Source organism: Hylobates moloch, unplaced genomic scaffold, assembly GCF_009828535.3.
Source record: "Hylobates moloch isolate HMO894 unplaced genomic scaffold, HMol_V3 SCAFFOLD_17, whole genome shotgun sequence".
In the NCBI taxonomy this organism is placed as follows: Eukaryota; Metazoa; Chordata; class Mammalia; order Primates; family Hylobatidae; genus Hylobates; species Hylobates moloch.
The window spans coordinates 9655644-9670979 of record NW_026652292.1 but is presented as its reverse complement, the minus strand read 5'-3'; the positions used below and the strand labels follow the sequence as shown (position 1 = coordinate 9670979).

General features: G+C 46.4%; 1 protein-coding gene across 1 annotated transcript in view; it reads left to right on the top strand.

Annotated features, from left to right (window-relative positions):
* DAP (death associated protein) overlaps positions 1–14511 on the top strand; it is an 82725-nt gene extending 68214 nt beyond the window's left edge. The window contains exons 3-4 of the mRNA XM_032135925.2: positions 11033–11075; positions 12573–14511. Coding sequence (XP_031991816.1) covers positions 11033–11075; positions 12573–12686 — 157 coding nt within the window. The 3' untranslated portion in view covers positions 12687–14511. The remainder of the gene's footprint in view (positions 1–11032; positions 11076–12572) is intronic.
* Positions 14512–15336: the final 825 nt, after the last annotated feature.

Genomic DNA, 15336 nt, shown 5'->3' with positions numbered 1-15336 from the left:
TGGAGCAGGGCAGCAGATACAAATTACTTTGTTCACAGGTTGCCTAACAGTAGCAATCCTGTTTGAAGATTATTAGCAATTGGTCCTTTTGGGGAGCCCGGATTCATTTCCTGGCTGACCTGCTCTCTGTAGCCCAGGGGAAAGAATTATTGCAATATCGGTGTCCTGTGGGGACTGAGTAGGTACATGTGGGGTGTCACGTACAGTTCTAGGCAAAACTCTAGAAACCACACTGGAATGCAGTTGGGAGAATATCTGAGAGAGTGAAGGAATTTGAAATCATGACTTTGAGTCTGGGAAAGGGATGTTCTGGGGGCTTGTGGTAGCCTTCTTCAAATACCAAAGGGCTGTCCTGTGGAAGAGGCGTTAGACTTGGGATGGGCGCTGGACTAAGTGCAGGGAGACAGAATCCAGCCCACCTGGGAGACATCCAGGCGGCCCCCACTGAAGGCCCTTAAGCTCTCAACTGCAAAAGGATGAAGGTATAGATTGCAGCAGCCGCCTGCCTGGTAGGGAAACTCCTGTCCAGCCCTAACTCACAGAGTGTATCGCTTTACACCTCTCAGAACTGGGGCAGAAACCAGGCTGTCAGAGCCCCGCGATGATGAGGGAGGGTGTAAAGCCTCAGAACACAAAAGAATGTTAAGTCTTCTCAATTTTTATCTGAGTTACATGTTGGGGTAGCAGTAACTTGAATATATTGAGTTAAATAGTTGGTGTTTGGGAGTTCAGGGAAGTTTTAAAACTATGAATTTGGGTTTCTCAGCCCTTTCCACATTCCTTTAAAGATGAGACCATCAAACTCAGTCTTGATGATATCTGCATTCCACAGGGTTACTCACTCAACTGAGCGTTTCTGGCATTTTATCCTGTCTGTCTGCAGTTTCCACAGAATGCCAATAAGGTATAAATCTTCTTCATTAAGAAAATTTAGAAAATAGCGAACTTTTGTTAAGGACAAAGGGTCCTTTTAAGAGTTTGATGTGGTCATTACCAGATGGACAATGGAGACTCAGTGCACGGACATCAGGTGGCTGCTTAGTCTGGGCGTGAAAAAGCTGCAGTTTCTGCTAGTGTATAGGAGGTGTTATCTGGATTCTAATCCTGGCTAATTCTGCCTGGCTTGCAGTTCCTTTAAATTTAAATAAGTGTAGTTTTTAAAGTCTGGAAAGGCCTGAGGATATGGGGCGGGCAGGGTTGATAGTTTTCACTCTCTGTGTTTCCTGAGAGAAAATAATGTTGCATCTTCAAAACAGCATCTGTGTCAGAATGATTTTCATCAGATTAAATAAATCCTCAAAGCAGCTATCGTACTTCTTAGACTTGAGAAATGTAGGTTATAGTTTGCATGGAAGCCTAATGGCATTTAAAATAGGTGTGTTTTGCATGTACAGCCTTACACCCAGACCTTTGACTGGGGTTTCTCGCTTGTGAGATTTTGTTCAAGCTACCACATCTCAAAGAGTTTAGTAACTGTTTTTACTATATAAACGTCATAAATAATTGTTTGCCAATTTAAGTTGCTGTTAATTATAGTTGGAAAAAAGGATTGGGGCCAAACTTGATGAAAACCTTTAACACAACATACGCTCTGTCACGGGACAAGTCACATGAAAATACGTATCGCCGTTAGACATTTTGGAAGAGGCCTGCCTTTTGCATCTTTTCATGGGCAGCTGCCATATGTCCTTACAGCCAATTATGGCCTTTTCAGTTTTAGAGGAGAGAAGAATTTTGAGGCGGGACTTTTGGTCATAAAGACCTTTAATGAATGATCAATACAGATTGATATTTATTATTCTGTGGCAGGGAAGCTTATTCTTAAAATTAGTTGCTAAATCTAAACCACAGTATGATACCTCTTCACACCCATTAGAATAGAGCCTTTATCCAAAAAACAAAATAAAACAAAACAGAAAACAACAAGTGTTGGCAGTGATATGGGGAAATAGGAACCCCTGTGCGTTGCTGGTGAGAATCTAAAATGGAACAGCCACTGTGGAAAACAGGTTGGTGATTCCTCAAAAACTTAAACACAGAATTACCATATAACCCAGCAATTCCACTTCTGAGTTACACACAAAATAATTGAAAGTAGAAACTCGAGCACGTATTTATACACCCGCATCCATAGCTGCACCATTCACAGCAGTCCAGGTGTCCATCAGCAGATGAATGGATAAGCAGAATGTGGTCTGTCCGTACAGTGGAATGTTATTCAGCCTCAAAATGGAATTCTCACACATTCTGCAACATAAATGAACCTTGACAATACTATGCTAGATGGAATAAGCCAGACACAAAAAGACAAGTACTGTATGATTCCACTTACCTGAGATCCCTAGGGCAGTTAAACTCATGGTGATGGCCAGGGGCTGGGAGGAGGAGAGAATGGGGAGCTAGTGTTTAACGGGGACAGACTTTCTGTTGGGAATGATGAAAAAGTTCTGGAAATAGATAAAGGTGATGATAGCATAATATTATGAATATACTTAATGCCACTGAACTGTATACTTAAAAATGGCTAAAATGGTACATCATTTTTTTTTTTATACTTTAGGTTTTAGGGTACATGTGCACAATGTGCAGGTTTGTTACATATGTATACATGTGCCATGCTGATTTCCTGCACCCATTAACTCGTCATTTAGCATTAGGTATATCTCCTAATGCTGTCCCTCCCCCCTCCCCCAACCCCACAACAGTCCCCGGAGTGTGATGTTCCCCTTCCTGTGTCCATGAGTTCTCATTGTTCAATTCCCACCTATGAGTGAGAACATGCGGTGTTTGGTTTTTTGTCCTTGCGATAGTTTACTGAGAATGATGTTTTCCAGTTTCATCCATGTCCCTACAAAGGACATGAACTCATCATTTTTTATGGCTGCATAGTATTCCATGGTGTATATGTGCCACATTTTCTTAATCCAGTCTATCATTGTTGGACATTTGGGTTGGTTCCAACTCTTTGCTATTGTGAATAGTGCCACAATAAACATACGTGTGCATGTGTCTTTATAGCAGCATGATTTATAGTCCTTTGGGTATATACCCAGTAATGGGATGGCTGGGTCAAATGGTATTTCTAGTTCTAGATCCCTGAGGAATCACCACACTGACTTCCACAATGGTTGAACTAGTTTACAGTCCCACCAACAGTGTAAAAGTGTTCCTGTTTCTCCACATCCTCTCCAGCACCTGTTGTTTCCTGATTTTTTAATGATGGCCATTCTAACTGCTGTGAGATGGTATCTCACTGTGGTTTTGATTTGCATTTCTCTGATGGCCAGTGATGATGAACATTTCTTCATGTGTTTTTTGGCTGCATAAATGTCTTCTTTTGAGAAGTGTCTGTTCGTGTCCTTTGCCCACTTTTTGATGGGGTTGTTTTTTTCTTGTAAATTTGTTTGAGTTCATTGTAGATTCTGGATATTAGCCCTTTGTCAGATGAGTAGGTTGCAAAAATTTTCTCCCATTCTGTAGGTTGCCTGTTCACTCTGATGGTAGTTTCTTTTGCTGTGCAGAAGCTCTTTAGTTTAATGAGATCCCATTTGTCAAGTTTGGCTTTTGTTGCCATTGCTTTTGGTGTTTTAGACATGAAGTCCTTACCCACGCCTATGTCCTGAATGGTATTGCCTAGGTTTTCTTGTAGGATTTTAATGGTTTTAGGTCTAACATTTAAGTCTTTAATCCATCTTGAATTAATTTTTGTATAAGGTGTAAGGTAGGGATCCAGTTTCAGCTTTCTACATATGGCTAGCCAGTTTTCCCAGTACCATTTATTAAATAGGGAATCCTTTCCCCATTTCTTGTTTTTGTCAGGTTTGTCAAAGATCAGATAGTTGTAGATATGCAGTATCATTTCTGAGGGCTCTGTTCTGTTCCATTGATCTATGTCTCTGTTGTGGTACCAGTACCATGCTGTTTTGGTTACTGTAGCCTTGTAGTATAGTTTGAAGTCAGGTAGCGTGATGCCTCCAGCTTTGTTCTTTTGGCTTAGGATTGACTTGGCGATGTGGGCTCTTTTTTAGTTCCATATGAACTTTAAAGTAGTTTTTTCCAATTCTGTGAAGAAAGTCATTGGTAGCTTGATGGGGATGGCATTGAATCTATAAATTACCTTGGGCAGTATGGCCATTTTCACAATATTGATTCTTCCAACCCATGAGCATGGAATGTTCTTCCATTTGTTTGTATCCTCTTTTATTTCATTGAGCAGTGGTTTGTAGTTCTCCTTGAAGAGGTCCTTCACATCCCTTGTAAGTTGGATTCCTAGGTATTTTATTCTCTTTGAAGCAGTTGTGAATGGGAGTTCACTCATGATTTGGCTCTCTGTTTGTCTGTGATTGGTGTACAAGAATGCTTGTGATTTAATTAGTTGCTGAGCTGGCTGGGGTTTCAAAGCAAAGTTAGAAGGGAGGGAGAGCTTGGACTGTCTTTAGGAAGAACGTTTGCCTGGAGCAGACCAGAGCTAAAGGATACCCTCAGTCTGGTATCCTGTCACTTCCCGCCGAGTCGCCTCTTGTGACTCGATAAGACTTTCTCACGCAACACAATTCTTGAATATTGTGTAAAAAGTGCAGTCTTAAAGCAAGGACCTCACCTGCGGAAGTGCTGGATACACAGGGTTCTTTCAGTGCCTTATTTCTTACCAGTGCCAAACAGTTGGGGGCGCTGGAGCACAGCAGTGCAGGATGAAGTCTCAGGCCTTCATGTTGCTCTTCCCCAATTTCATTGGGTGGAATGCACACTGTTTTTGTTGTGCCCCAAAAGACTGCTCTGACCTAAGCTTGCCACTGAGTGACATTCCCTGTCCCTGCTCCTCAGCTCGGAGTCAGCCCTCAGGGTGTGCACAAGGGCAAGTTCATAGCCTTTCCATCCTGAGTCCCTTTGACTGCGGCGCCAGACCCTCAGCCTTGCCATTACTCAGCCAAGTCGCCAGCACCACATCCAGCAGAATGACTAGCCACTTTGTATAGGATGTAGCACAAAGCACACCAGTCCCTGGCTCATCGCCGCACCCGGCGGGCCTCACCTCACTCCCCACCACCCAATGGATGGCAGAGGCACATTTCTTACGCTGAGCCTAGCATGATTTTCATTGACATGCTCTGTCTTTATGAACAGAATCCAGCAAGCCACTAAAGCTCAGCAGATTCAGTCATGACTCACTACAAAGGAGCTGTCTCCGTGAATTTGGGGTTTCACAAGGACAGCGCCATCTGTGAATGCCTCCTGTGGACTCTTAGACTCTGCAGCCTGCAGCCATGGCCCTGGACACTCCTGGAATGAGCTGGGCCTGTGCGGGGAGGGTCATTCTTACTGCTGGGAGTCTCCTTTAGCCCCCGGGGTCTCCATGGCCATTCAGCAGTTGCGAGGGGACAGTGTCCTTGAGCGGCTCACATGGGAGTGAGGTGCTAAATGTGAGTTTAGGAAAGGAAAGAGCATGCCCTGAGAGTCAGAGGCTGGGTTCTAGGCCTCGGCTTCCGTGTGTGTTTTCCAGCACTCAGTCTAGAGCAGAGCTGTCATGATCTCGTATCATCAGCATTCACACACGTTTCTCCTGGGACATACTCGAGGCATAGAACCCCACCCTTGTCGTGATCAATGCAGGAGACGCCCAGAGGACACCACCTCTGAGGAGCACTGAGGGTAGGGAGGAAGGGTGGGACTGTGGCAGGCCCCTGGGCTCCACACCCCCGTCCTCAGTGCACACAGGGGACCAGTGCTGGAGACAGACTCCTATAGCGAGGTCCCCTGAGAGCCTCACGTGGCAGCTACTACACAGTGGGGCTCAACCAAGGAGCCTGTCAGGAACACCCAAGGTGGAGGCCTCTCCAGGCTGGCGCCCTGCTGCTGGATGGCGCCTCTGCGTCCTGGAGTTCCACTCCACCTCTGCAAAGGGTGGCGTACTCACAGGGTAGACCACCCTCATTGCTGGGGATCTCCTTTAGCCCCCAGAGTCTCCATGGCCATTCAGCAGTTGTGATGGGACAGTAGTTCTGTGCGTGTGTCAATCTTTATAAACACACACATACAGTAATACAGAATTACAAGTGATTTTAACTTTTTTGGCTTGTCTGCTTTTCAATAATGAATATGTACAGGCAGACCTCAGAGATATTGCAGGGTCTGCTCCAGACCACCATCATAAAGCAAATATTTCGATAAAGTGAGTCCCACGACTTTTTGGTTTCACAGTGCACATAAAAGTTATGTTTACACTCCATTGTAGCCTATGAAGTGTACAGTAGCATTACATCTAAAAAAAAACAATGTGCATAACTTAATTTAAAATTTTTAAAAATTTAAAAACTCTGTATGCTAATGATCATCCGAGCCTTCAGTGGGGCTCAGTCTTTTTGTCGGTGGAGGGTCTTGCCCCAGTGTTGAAGGCTGCTGACTGACTGGGGTGGTGGTTGCTGAAGGTTGGAGTGGCTGTGGCAGTTTCTTAAAATAAGACAACAGGCCAGGTGTGATGGCTCATGCCTGCAATCCTAGCGCTTTCGGAGGTCAAGGTGGGAATATCACTTGAGGCCAGGAGTTCGAGACCAGCCTGGCAAATGTGGCAAAACCCTGTCTCTACTAAAAATACAAAAATTAGCCAGGCATGGTGGTGAGTGCCTGTAATCCCAGCTACTCTGGAGGCTGAGGCATGAGAATCGCTTGAACCTGGGAGGTAGAGGTTGCAGTGAGCAGAGATCACACCACTGTACTCCGGCCTGGGCAACAGAGTGAGACCCTCTCCCTCTGTAAAAAAAAAAAAAAAAAAAAAAAAAAAGACAACAATGGAGTTTGTGACATAGATCAACTCTTCCTTTCTGCAGCATACAATGTTGTTTGATAGCATTTTACCCATGGTAGAACTTCTTTCAAAAATGGAGTCAGTCATCTCAAACCCTGCCACTGCTTTATCAATTAAATTTATGTAATATTCTATATCCTTTGTTGTTATTTCAGTGTTTACAGCATCTTCACCAGGTGGAGATTCCAGCTCAAGAAACCACTTTCTTTGCTCATCCATGAGATGCAACTCCTCATCCCTGAGGAGTTTAATCACGAGATTGCAGCCATTCAGTTCCATCTTCAGGCTCCACTCCTAATCCTAGTTCTCTTGCTTTTTTCATCACATCTGCAGTTAGTTCCTCCAGTGAAGTCTTGAACCCCCTCAAAGTCACCCATGAGGGTTGGAATCAGCTTCTGCCAAACTCCTGTTAATATTGATATTTTGACCTCCTCCCATGAATCATGAGTGTTCTTAGTGGCATCTATAATGGTAAATTCTTTCCAGAAGGTTTTCAATTTACTTTGCCCAAATCCACCAGTGGAATTACTTCTTAAATAATAAGACTTGAAGTCGAAATTACTTCTTGATCCATGGGTTGCAGAATGAATGTCGTCTTAACAGATATGAAAACAACATTAATCTCCTTGTATACTGGGTCTTGGGTGGCCAGGAGCATTATAAATCAGCAGTAATACTTTGAAAGGAATCTTTTTTTCTGAGAAGTCGGTCTCAACAGTGGGCTTAAAATAAACAGTAAACCTTGATGTAAACCAATGTGCCATCATCCAGGCTCCGTCGTCCCATGTATAGAGCACAGAGTAGATTTTACATAATTCGTAAGGGCCCTAGGATGTTTGGAATGGTAAATGAGCATTGGCTTCAAATTAAAGTCATCAGTTGCATTAGTCCCTACTAAGAGTCAGCCTGCCCTTGGAAGCTTTGAAGCCAGTCATTGACTTCCCCTCTCTAGCTATGAAAGTCCTAGATGGCATCTTTTTCCAATAAAAGGCTGTTTTGTCAACATTGAAAATCTGTTGTTTAGTGTAGCCACTTTCATCAATGATCTTAGCTAGATCTTCTGGAGAACTTGCTGCAGCTTCTTCATCAGCAGTTGCTGCTTCACCTTGCACTTTTATCTTCTGGAGATGGCTTCTTTCCTTAAACCTCATGAACCAACCTCTGCTAGTTTCCAGCTTTTCTTCTGCAGCTTCCTCACCTCTCTTAGCCTTCATAGAACTGAAGGGAGTTAGGGCCTTGCTCTAGATTAGACTTTGGCTTAAGGGAATGTTGTGACTTGTCTTCTCTCCAGACCACTCGAACTTTCTCCATATCAACAATAATGCTCGCTTACTTCCTTGTCACTCACTCCAGTGCTCACTGGAGTAGCATTTTTAATTTTCTCCAATAACTCTTCCTTTGCATTCACAACTTGGCTATTTGGTACAAGAGACCAGCCTGTCTGAGCTTCCGACATGTCTTCCTCACTAAGCTTGGTCATTTCTAGCTTTTGATTGAAAGTGAGAGACATGTGACTCTTCCTTTCACTTAAACACTTCTAGGCCATTGTAGACCATTATAGAGTTGCTAATTGCCCTAATTTCAATATTGCTATGTCTCAGGGAATAGGGAGGCCTGAAGAGAAGGAGAGAGACAGGGAATGGCTGGTCAGTAGAACTGTCAGAACACAACGACAAGTATTGATTAAGTTTACCATCTTATATGGGCACAGTTCATGGTGCCCCAAAACAATTACAGTAGTAACATCAAAGATCAATAACCACAGATCACCATTAACAGACATAATAATAATGAAGATGGATGCCCATAGACTTGCTTATGCAGAGTTGCCACAAACCTTCAATTCCTAAAGAAACACGTTACCTGTGAAGTGCAATAAGCAGATGCCATAAAACAAGGGGTGTGTGTGTGTGTGTGTGTGTCTGTCTGTAGAGGGGAGGGTGTTTATATATGTATATAATTACTCAAGCTTCCTCAGTCACCTTTTAGGGCTCAGTTTGGTGGGGAAGCTAATTCCCTTTATTATGCATGTATTCTTACTAGAATGACTCTCCGTGGATGACGTTTTTATCAAGTTTCTGGAGTGGGGTAATCTCCTGTATTTCCGCCAACAAATACGACATGGAGACAGTGGAAGCCACTGTGCACTCCTGCTACGGAAAGATGGCTGTGCCTTGTTGACGATGATACTATATGATTCGCTACCAGAGTGGGGCCATCCCTGCTTCAGTCTGTTCCTAGATGTTTAAAAGAACATTCCAAATGACGTTAAGAAACTTTGTGCTGCCATTTCCGTATTCCTTTCCAAATCTTTTCTAAAATGTTAGAATTCAGAACACAGTTCCTGAGCTTTGGATGCAACTTGGCCCTGAATCCCTGGAAGCCCTCCCCTGTGGGTGGTATCGGGCATCACAGCAGGATGTGCTTTAAGAATCCAAATGAATTCAGTTATACCACGTGGCGGGGCTTAAACTTGAGCTGAGCTTACTCATTTCTGGCCGGCTATTAATCCTATAGCTAAATCATATATGTAAAGGAAGGGGAAAAAAATCCAACCTGGGTAACCACACAACAAACACTAAATAAAACCAAGGTAATGTATGGGGCATCTCTGTGCTGCTTAGTAAAACTTGAAGTTTCTTAATCTCGTGAAGTAACAGAAATTACTTGGGGGAATTTCAGGTGTTTTTGGTAAACTCTTTGGGGAAGTAAACAGTCAGTGAACTTTCGGAATGCTGGGAGTTTTGCCTGCAGCAAAACAAAGCTAAGACAAGTGGATTCCTTAAAAAGACGACCGGCAGCAGAGGAGAAGCAGAGCTGGGAAGAGACAGGCTGGGGAGCTCAGGGGATAAATTCTATCCCCTCTGCCCAGTAGGGCTGGCCTTAAGCAAAACTGAGCCAAGAGGGACCTCCGTGAGTGTCCCCCATCAATCGTGCTGTCCCAGCTGGGCTGACCTTGTATTCACCTCCTGGTCTTGGGTGTCTGTACCTCTTGGTGGAGGCATTTTGGAAGTGCACACACCTTGTTCACTACCTCAAACTGTGTCCTGGTATTTTTAAATTATGGCACACGTAGCCATAAGAAATAAGTGTACAGAAGAGTATATAATTACATGGAGACATGCTTGCCATAGCCTTAGTTCAGAAGGCAGATTACAAAACAGTGTTAACTATTTTTGTAAGAAAAAAGTTAATAAGAAGACAAGCACGTACATCTGTCCATAGAAGGAGAGCCTGCAAGGATAGCCCCATGTTAACAGCGCATGTTTCCAGGTGGTAGACCTGCTGGCGATTTGAGCCTGTTTGGGCTTGTCTGTTTTTTCACTGAGCTGTATTGCTTTGGTACTGCATGCATTCCCTCAATACTCCACAGTTTGGGTGAGCTCATTGTGAGTTAACATGTCAAGAGGTGACAAGTTTCCCAAGGACCTTATATTTGTAATGCTCAGGGATTGATGGGGGATGGGAGGTTTGTGTTGGCTCTGGAATCTCCCCTATGAGGACGCTGGAAGGGGAAGCCTAGGACTGAGGAGGCAGTGAGACAGTCTCCAAGTGCACACCATGTAAAGCTACTTCTCCCCTGCTTTAGGGAAGCACCTGTTTCACAATCTCATTAAATCAAAATAACTGGGCTTGCCTATAGTTAAAATGTGTTGATTTAACCAAAAAACAAAAGTAGGCTGGGCATGGTGGCTCATCCCTGTAATCCCAGCACTTTGGGAGGCCAAGGTGGAAGGATGGCTTGAGGCCAGGAGTTTGAGACTAGCCTGGGCAACATAGCAAGACCTTGTCCCTACAAAAATAAAAAAAATAGCCAGGTATGATGATGCACACCTGTTGTCCCAGCTACTCGGGAGACTGAAGCAGGATCACTGGAGTCTTAGGTGTTGGAGGCTGCTATGAGCTATGATCGTGCTTCTGCATTCCAGCCTGGGTGACAGAGACCCTGTCTCTAAAAAAAACACAAATAGAAAGTGCTTGACGGCAATTCACTTGCAGTTGGCTGCAGTCTCTTTCTCTCTCGTACTTGGGGCTGAACTAACCTCAGAAGAAGGAGGCTCCCGAGCCCCGTAGTGTGATCACTACAAGAAATAACGCAGAGGAGAGGTTTTCTCCCCATTCCGCCTCCACACCCTCCAGCCTGGCTCATCCATATACACATTGTCTGCCACCGTGTCCCCTGTTGAGGACTGTTTTGTTAAATCTGCCTTTTCCCTTCTTTTTTTCCAGTCCACCTAAACCCACTGTGTTCATCTCTGGGGTCATCGCCCGGGTAAGTCTGGGAGCATCTGCAGTGGGTTTGAGGCTTTTGCATGGCAGCATGGAGTCTCCTGGTTCCTTCTGGTTTTGTTAAACTCTACCTGGAATAACCCAGCACCACCGCTCATCTCATCTGTGGCCATGACTCTCTTCGTTGCCACATTTCCCCAGAGGGTGCTTCTGCAGACCGCAGGCCAGACTCACAGTTTGGGTCACATCCTTTACCTTTCCAGAGCCGCTGTCTGGTGAGACCCAACATTGTGACGTAAGCGCAGACCTCCCACCAGTAAACTCCCACCAGCGAACCCCTCCAGCGAACCCCACAGTATTGCCGTCCACAGGGCTGCTGTTCTCAGAACGTTCACTTTCTTTTTTTTTTTTTTTTTTGAGACGGAGTCTCGCTCTGTCGCCCAGGCTGGAGTGCAGTGGCGCAATCTCGGCTCACTGCAAGCTCCGCCTCCCGGGTTCACGCCATTCTCCTGCCTCAGCCTCTCCGAGTAGCTGGGACTACAGGCGTCCGCCACCACGCCGGGCTAATTTTTTGTATTTTTAGTAGAGACGGGGTTTCACCGTGGTCTCGATCTCCTGACCTCGTGATCCGCCCGCCTCGGCCTCCCAAAGTGCTGGGATTACAAGCGTGAGCCACCGCGCCCGGCCACGTTCACTTTCTTATCAGAGGATGTCTGAAGAAAGTGCCAGTGTTGGGGACAGCCCACTGTTGGTGGAGCTGTGACCACAGCCAGTCAACCTGCCAGCCAGAGAAGTGTGGCTCCAGCCTGCCCATGTGGACCACACCCTGGCCACACCCACAGTTGGCACAGAAGCCCATTGATCCCTCTGGAAAATAGCGAGTCCCTCCTGAGACTGGGCAGGCCGAACCCGGCTCTGTCTCGTAGGCGCCCTGTGCATTTCCTGCCTGGCCAGCGTCCCAGGCCTGGCTCACAGCTGTGGTGGCACATCTGAACTTAAGATCCTGGATTTGGTTCTGTCCTGCCCCCAGTTTAAATAGTCACAAATACAGATGTAGCAGAAGAAAGCCCCCAGCATCCAAGTCAATTCTGTGGGAGTCGCATGTTCCTGTGTCTCACGGCATGGGGCAGAGCCAGTAAGCATTCTTGCTGTCCTGCCAGTGTGTAGGCCTCAGTGCCACCTGCCATTCCCTGGTTTTGATGGCCCAGGCCCCCCACCACAGACAGGTTTCCACCTTCCTTTACCCATTCACAGTCCATGCCTGCCCTGCAGGGACGCTGGTGGGCACTGGCCTGGGGCTTCCTCACATACAAACCCCATGCTTCCTGCAGGGATGCTGGTGGGCGCTGGCCTGGGGCTTCCTCACATACAAACCCACTGCTTCCTGCAGAGATACTGTTGGGCACTGGCCTGGGGACTTCCTCACCCATGAACCCCATGCTTCCTGCAGAAACGCTGGTGGGCACTGCCCTGGGGCTTCGTCACCCACAAACCCCATGCTTCCTGTTGATCAACCTGAGCTTTCCGTGTATCCTGACAGGGTGACAAAGATTTCCCCCCGGCGGCCGCGCAGGTGGCTCACCAGAAGCCGCATGCCTCCATGGACAAGCATCCTTCCCCAAGAACCCAGCACATCCAGCAGCCACGCAAGTGAGCCTGGAGCCCACCAGCCTCCCCAGCGGCCCCAGCTCTGCTGCACTTGGTATTTCCCCAACAAAGAGAACCAGCACTTTCTCCCAAATCCTACTCTGCTGGGAAATCTAAGGCAAAACCAAGTGCTCTGTCCTTTGCCTTACCTTTCCGTATTTAAAACTAGAAACAGCTCCAGCCCAAACCTTGTTTATGGGGAGTCCGGTTGGATATCATTTGAGGATCATTGTGCCCCTAGAGGTGCCATTAGCAGAATTTGCCAAGATCTGAGAAAAACTTTAGCTTTAGTTCTGTTTTAGCAGTCGCCTGATGTCCTTGTCTGTGGTCTTAAAAACAAGAAGGCACACATTTGAGAGGATAAGATTAAGGTTAGGAGAAAAGCTTAGTCACTGCATGCTTTTTAGTATGGGACAACAAAATCTTAACACCTGTGGGAGGGTAAGAAATAAAGGAATGAGTTTGGGCGGCCCCTCAGAAAGGCCCTTAGAGGCAGGGAACAGCAATGCCGAATTTCCCTCTCTTGTGAGATGGCGGATCCTGTGCAGGCTGATGAGGCACCCATGAGAAAAGCCAAAAAAGCACGCATCTTAGAAATAGCCCCTCAATTCCAGGAGTCAACATGCCAAAGAATGAGGCTGGAGGCACGTAGCTCCGAGGGAGGACTTCTGGTGCGAGATCTCGGCGCGGCAAGCCCAGCATCGCCTCAGCCCAGACAGGCCCCACCAGGAGATCAAGCAAGGGCTGCCTTTCAGGAATCACCTCCTGAGCCACTTCAGAGTTCTGGAAGTGACCACGGACCAGGGTGGAGGAATAGACTTCTAGTTCATTCTGGGACACTTGAGCCAGAGAGTTGAAAGCTTGGAAAGACCAGATAAGAAACCTGCCCTTTGTCTTCCTAGGGACATGAGACACCACATTCCATTTGTGCTAGAAAAACCAGTCCACTGATGAGTCGAACTGTTCCAAACGCCTCCCACCCCGTGTGCACAGCTGCCTGGGTCCATCGTCACTTGGGTGTGTCAGGGTGTCCTCCGATTTTTAGATGAATATCCTGTCTAGAGATGTCCTAGTCTGCTCACTGGCTGGTGGCAGTAGGGTACCCTGAATCTTCGAAAAGCCAGAGGGTTCGCCTAGTCAGACGAAACTCCAGAACAGTGCTTGTGGAGGGCCTGACTGTCCTGCTCACCCACAGCCGATCTGCTGCAGGTCAGCAACTGTGCCATGAGCAGCTGCCAACCACCAGCCTTTCTGATGCTGTTCTCCAGTTCACATCTGCCAGCTGGTGAGGACAGAGGCAGACCTGGTCAGACCCAGCGCCCTTCCTCCCTGAGGGAGCACGGCGCAGCCTCACGCTTGAAAGGCGGTGTTTGGTTTCCCATCTAATCAACTTAAGGGAAGCTGGCATGTACCCTTCAAGGCCCTGTTACCACCTATTTCCTGATCAGTTGGTATAAACTGAGGGTGGCTTTTAGAGACCCAGACTTGGTCAGCAGCGCTGCCATGGAACACTCTAGCAAGCACCTCCCAGCGTGCCTTTCGGAGCAGCACCCAGGAGGGGATGCCGTGCTCCAGCAACACCAGGTCAGGCCTGTGCAGACCCCTGCCCTGCCACTGCAGAAATCCAGAAGCATCCTTAATGCTTCTCAGTCTTCAGCCGAAGGGAGGGCTGTTATTTCGAGAGGTGCGCTTTTTATGTACTTTTAGCTAGATCTGGCATGCATCTGTGGGCTTTAGATCATTAAATCCAAAATGTTTGCCTAAATGAGTTTATCAGTTGTTAACTTCAAGAATATTAATGATTTATAATAAAGCTCCTGCATTTCTCTCCAGCTTTGTTTTTTTTTTATAGATCAGAGATTCCCTTTTACATTTTACCAGGGTTGCCAGATGGTTTCAGTAGAAATACAAACGTGTACATGATAGGTATTTTCAGAACTTATTTTCCAGATAGAAAAGTAGAACTCTTGGACACCTAGTGACTTGAGTCTCTAATGATCTACTTAAAATGTCAGAACACGGAAAAGCTTAATACCATTGACTAAAACATACTACTTGGGCCCAGCAGCTGGCCTGTGCCAGGTAGGCCCTTTGGGAACAGATTTAAGAGAGAATGATTAATAGTAAGCCCAGGGGTGACAGCGAGCAGCTTTTGATGTACAAGACGTTTGCCTTAATCAGAAGGTCTCCTGTAACCCTTGTGAGAAAATAATCACAACTATTACACTGGTGATCCAGAATCAAATCGGAATTTGAGTGGGAGGGGCCTGAGGTTTTCTCACCCAGGGCCATATTTGTCAGGGAGCACCAGAGAGAGCACCAGGGGCCACATTCAGAGCCCTGGCTTGGGTGTGGCTGGAGCCCACACCTCCAACAACCCTGGCCTTGCCTGGTGTTGCCTCTGAAGCTGCTGCTTGTATTCCTGCCTCCTGGCTCCCATGCTAAGCTGAGGACAGGAACCAGGGCCGTACTCATTTTCTGTCACTGGGCAGAGAGTCCATTCTCAGTAAATACATTGTGGTGGCCAGAAATGCCAAGCATCCAGCAAGCATGGAACAGAACCACCCCCAGGGCTCTCCACATCATTCCTGAACATCATTATCCTGTGTCAGTTTTCTATTGCTGCCTTAACAAAGTCACAAATTAAGCCACAAACT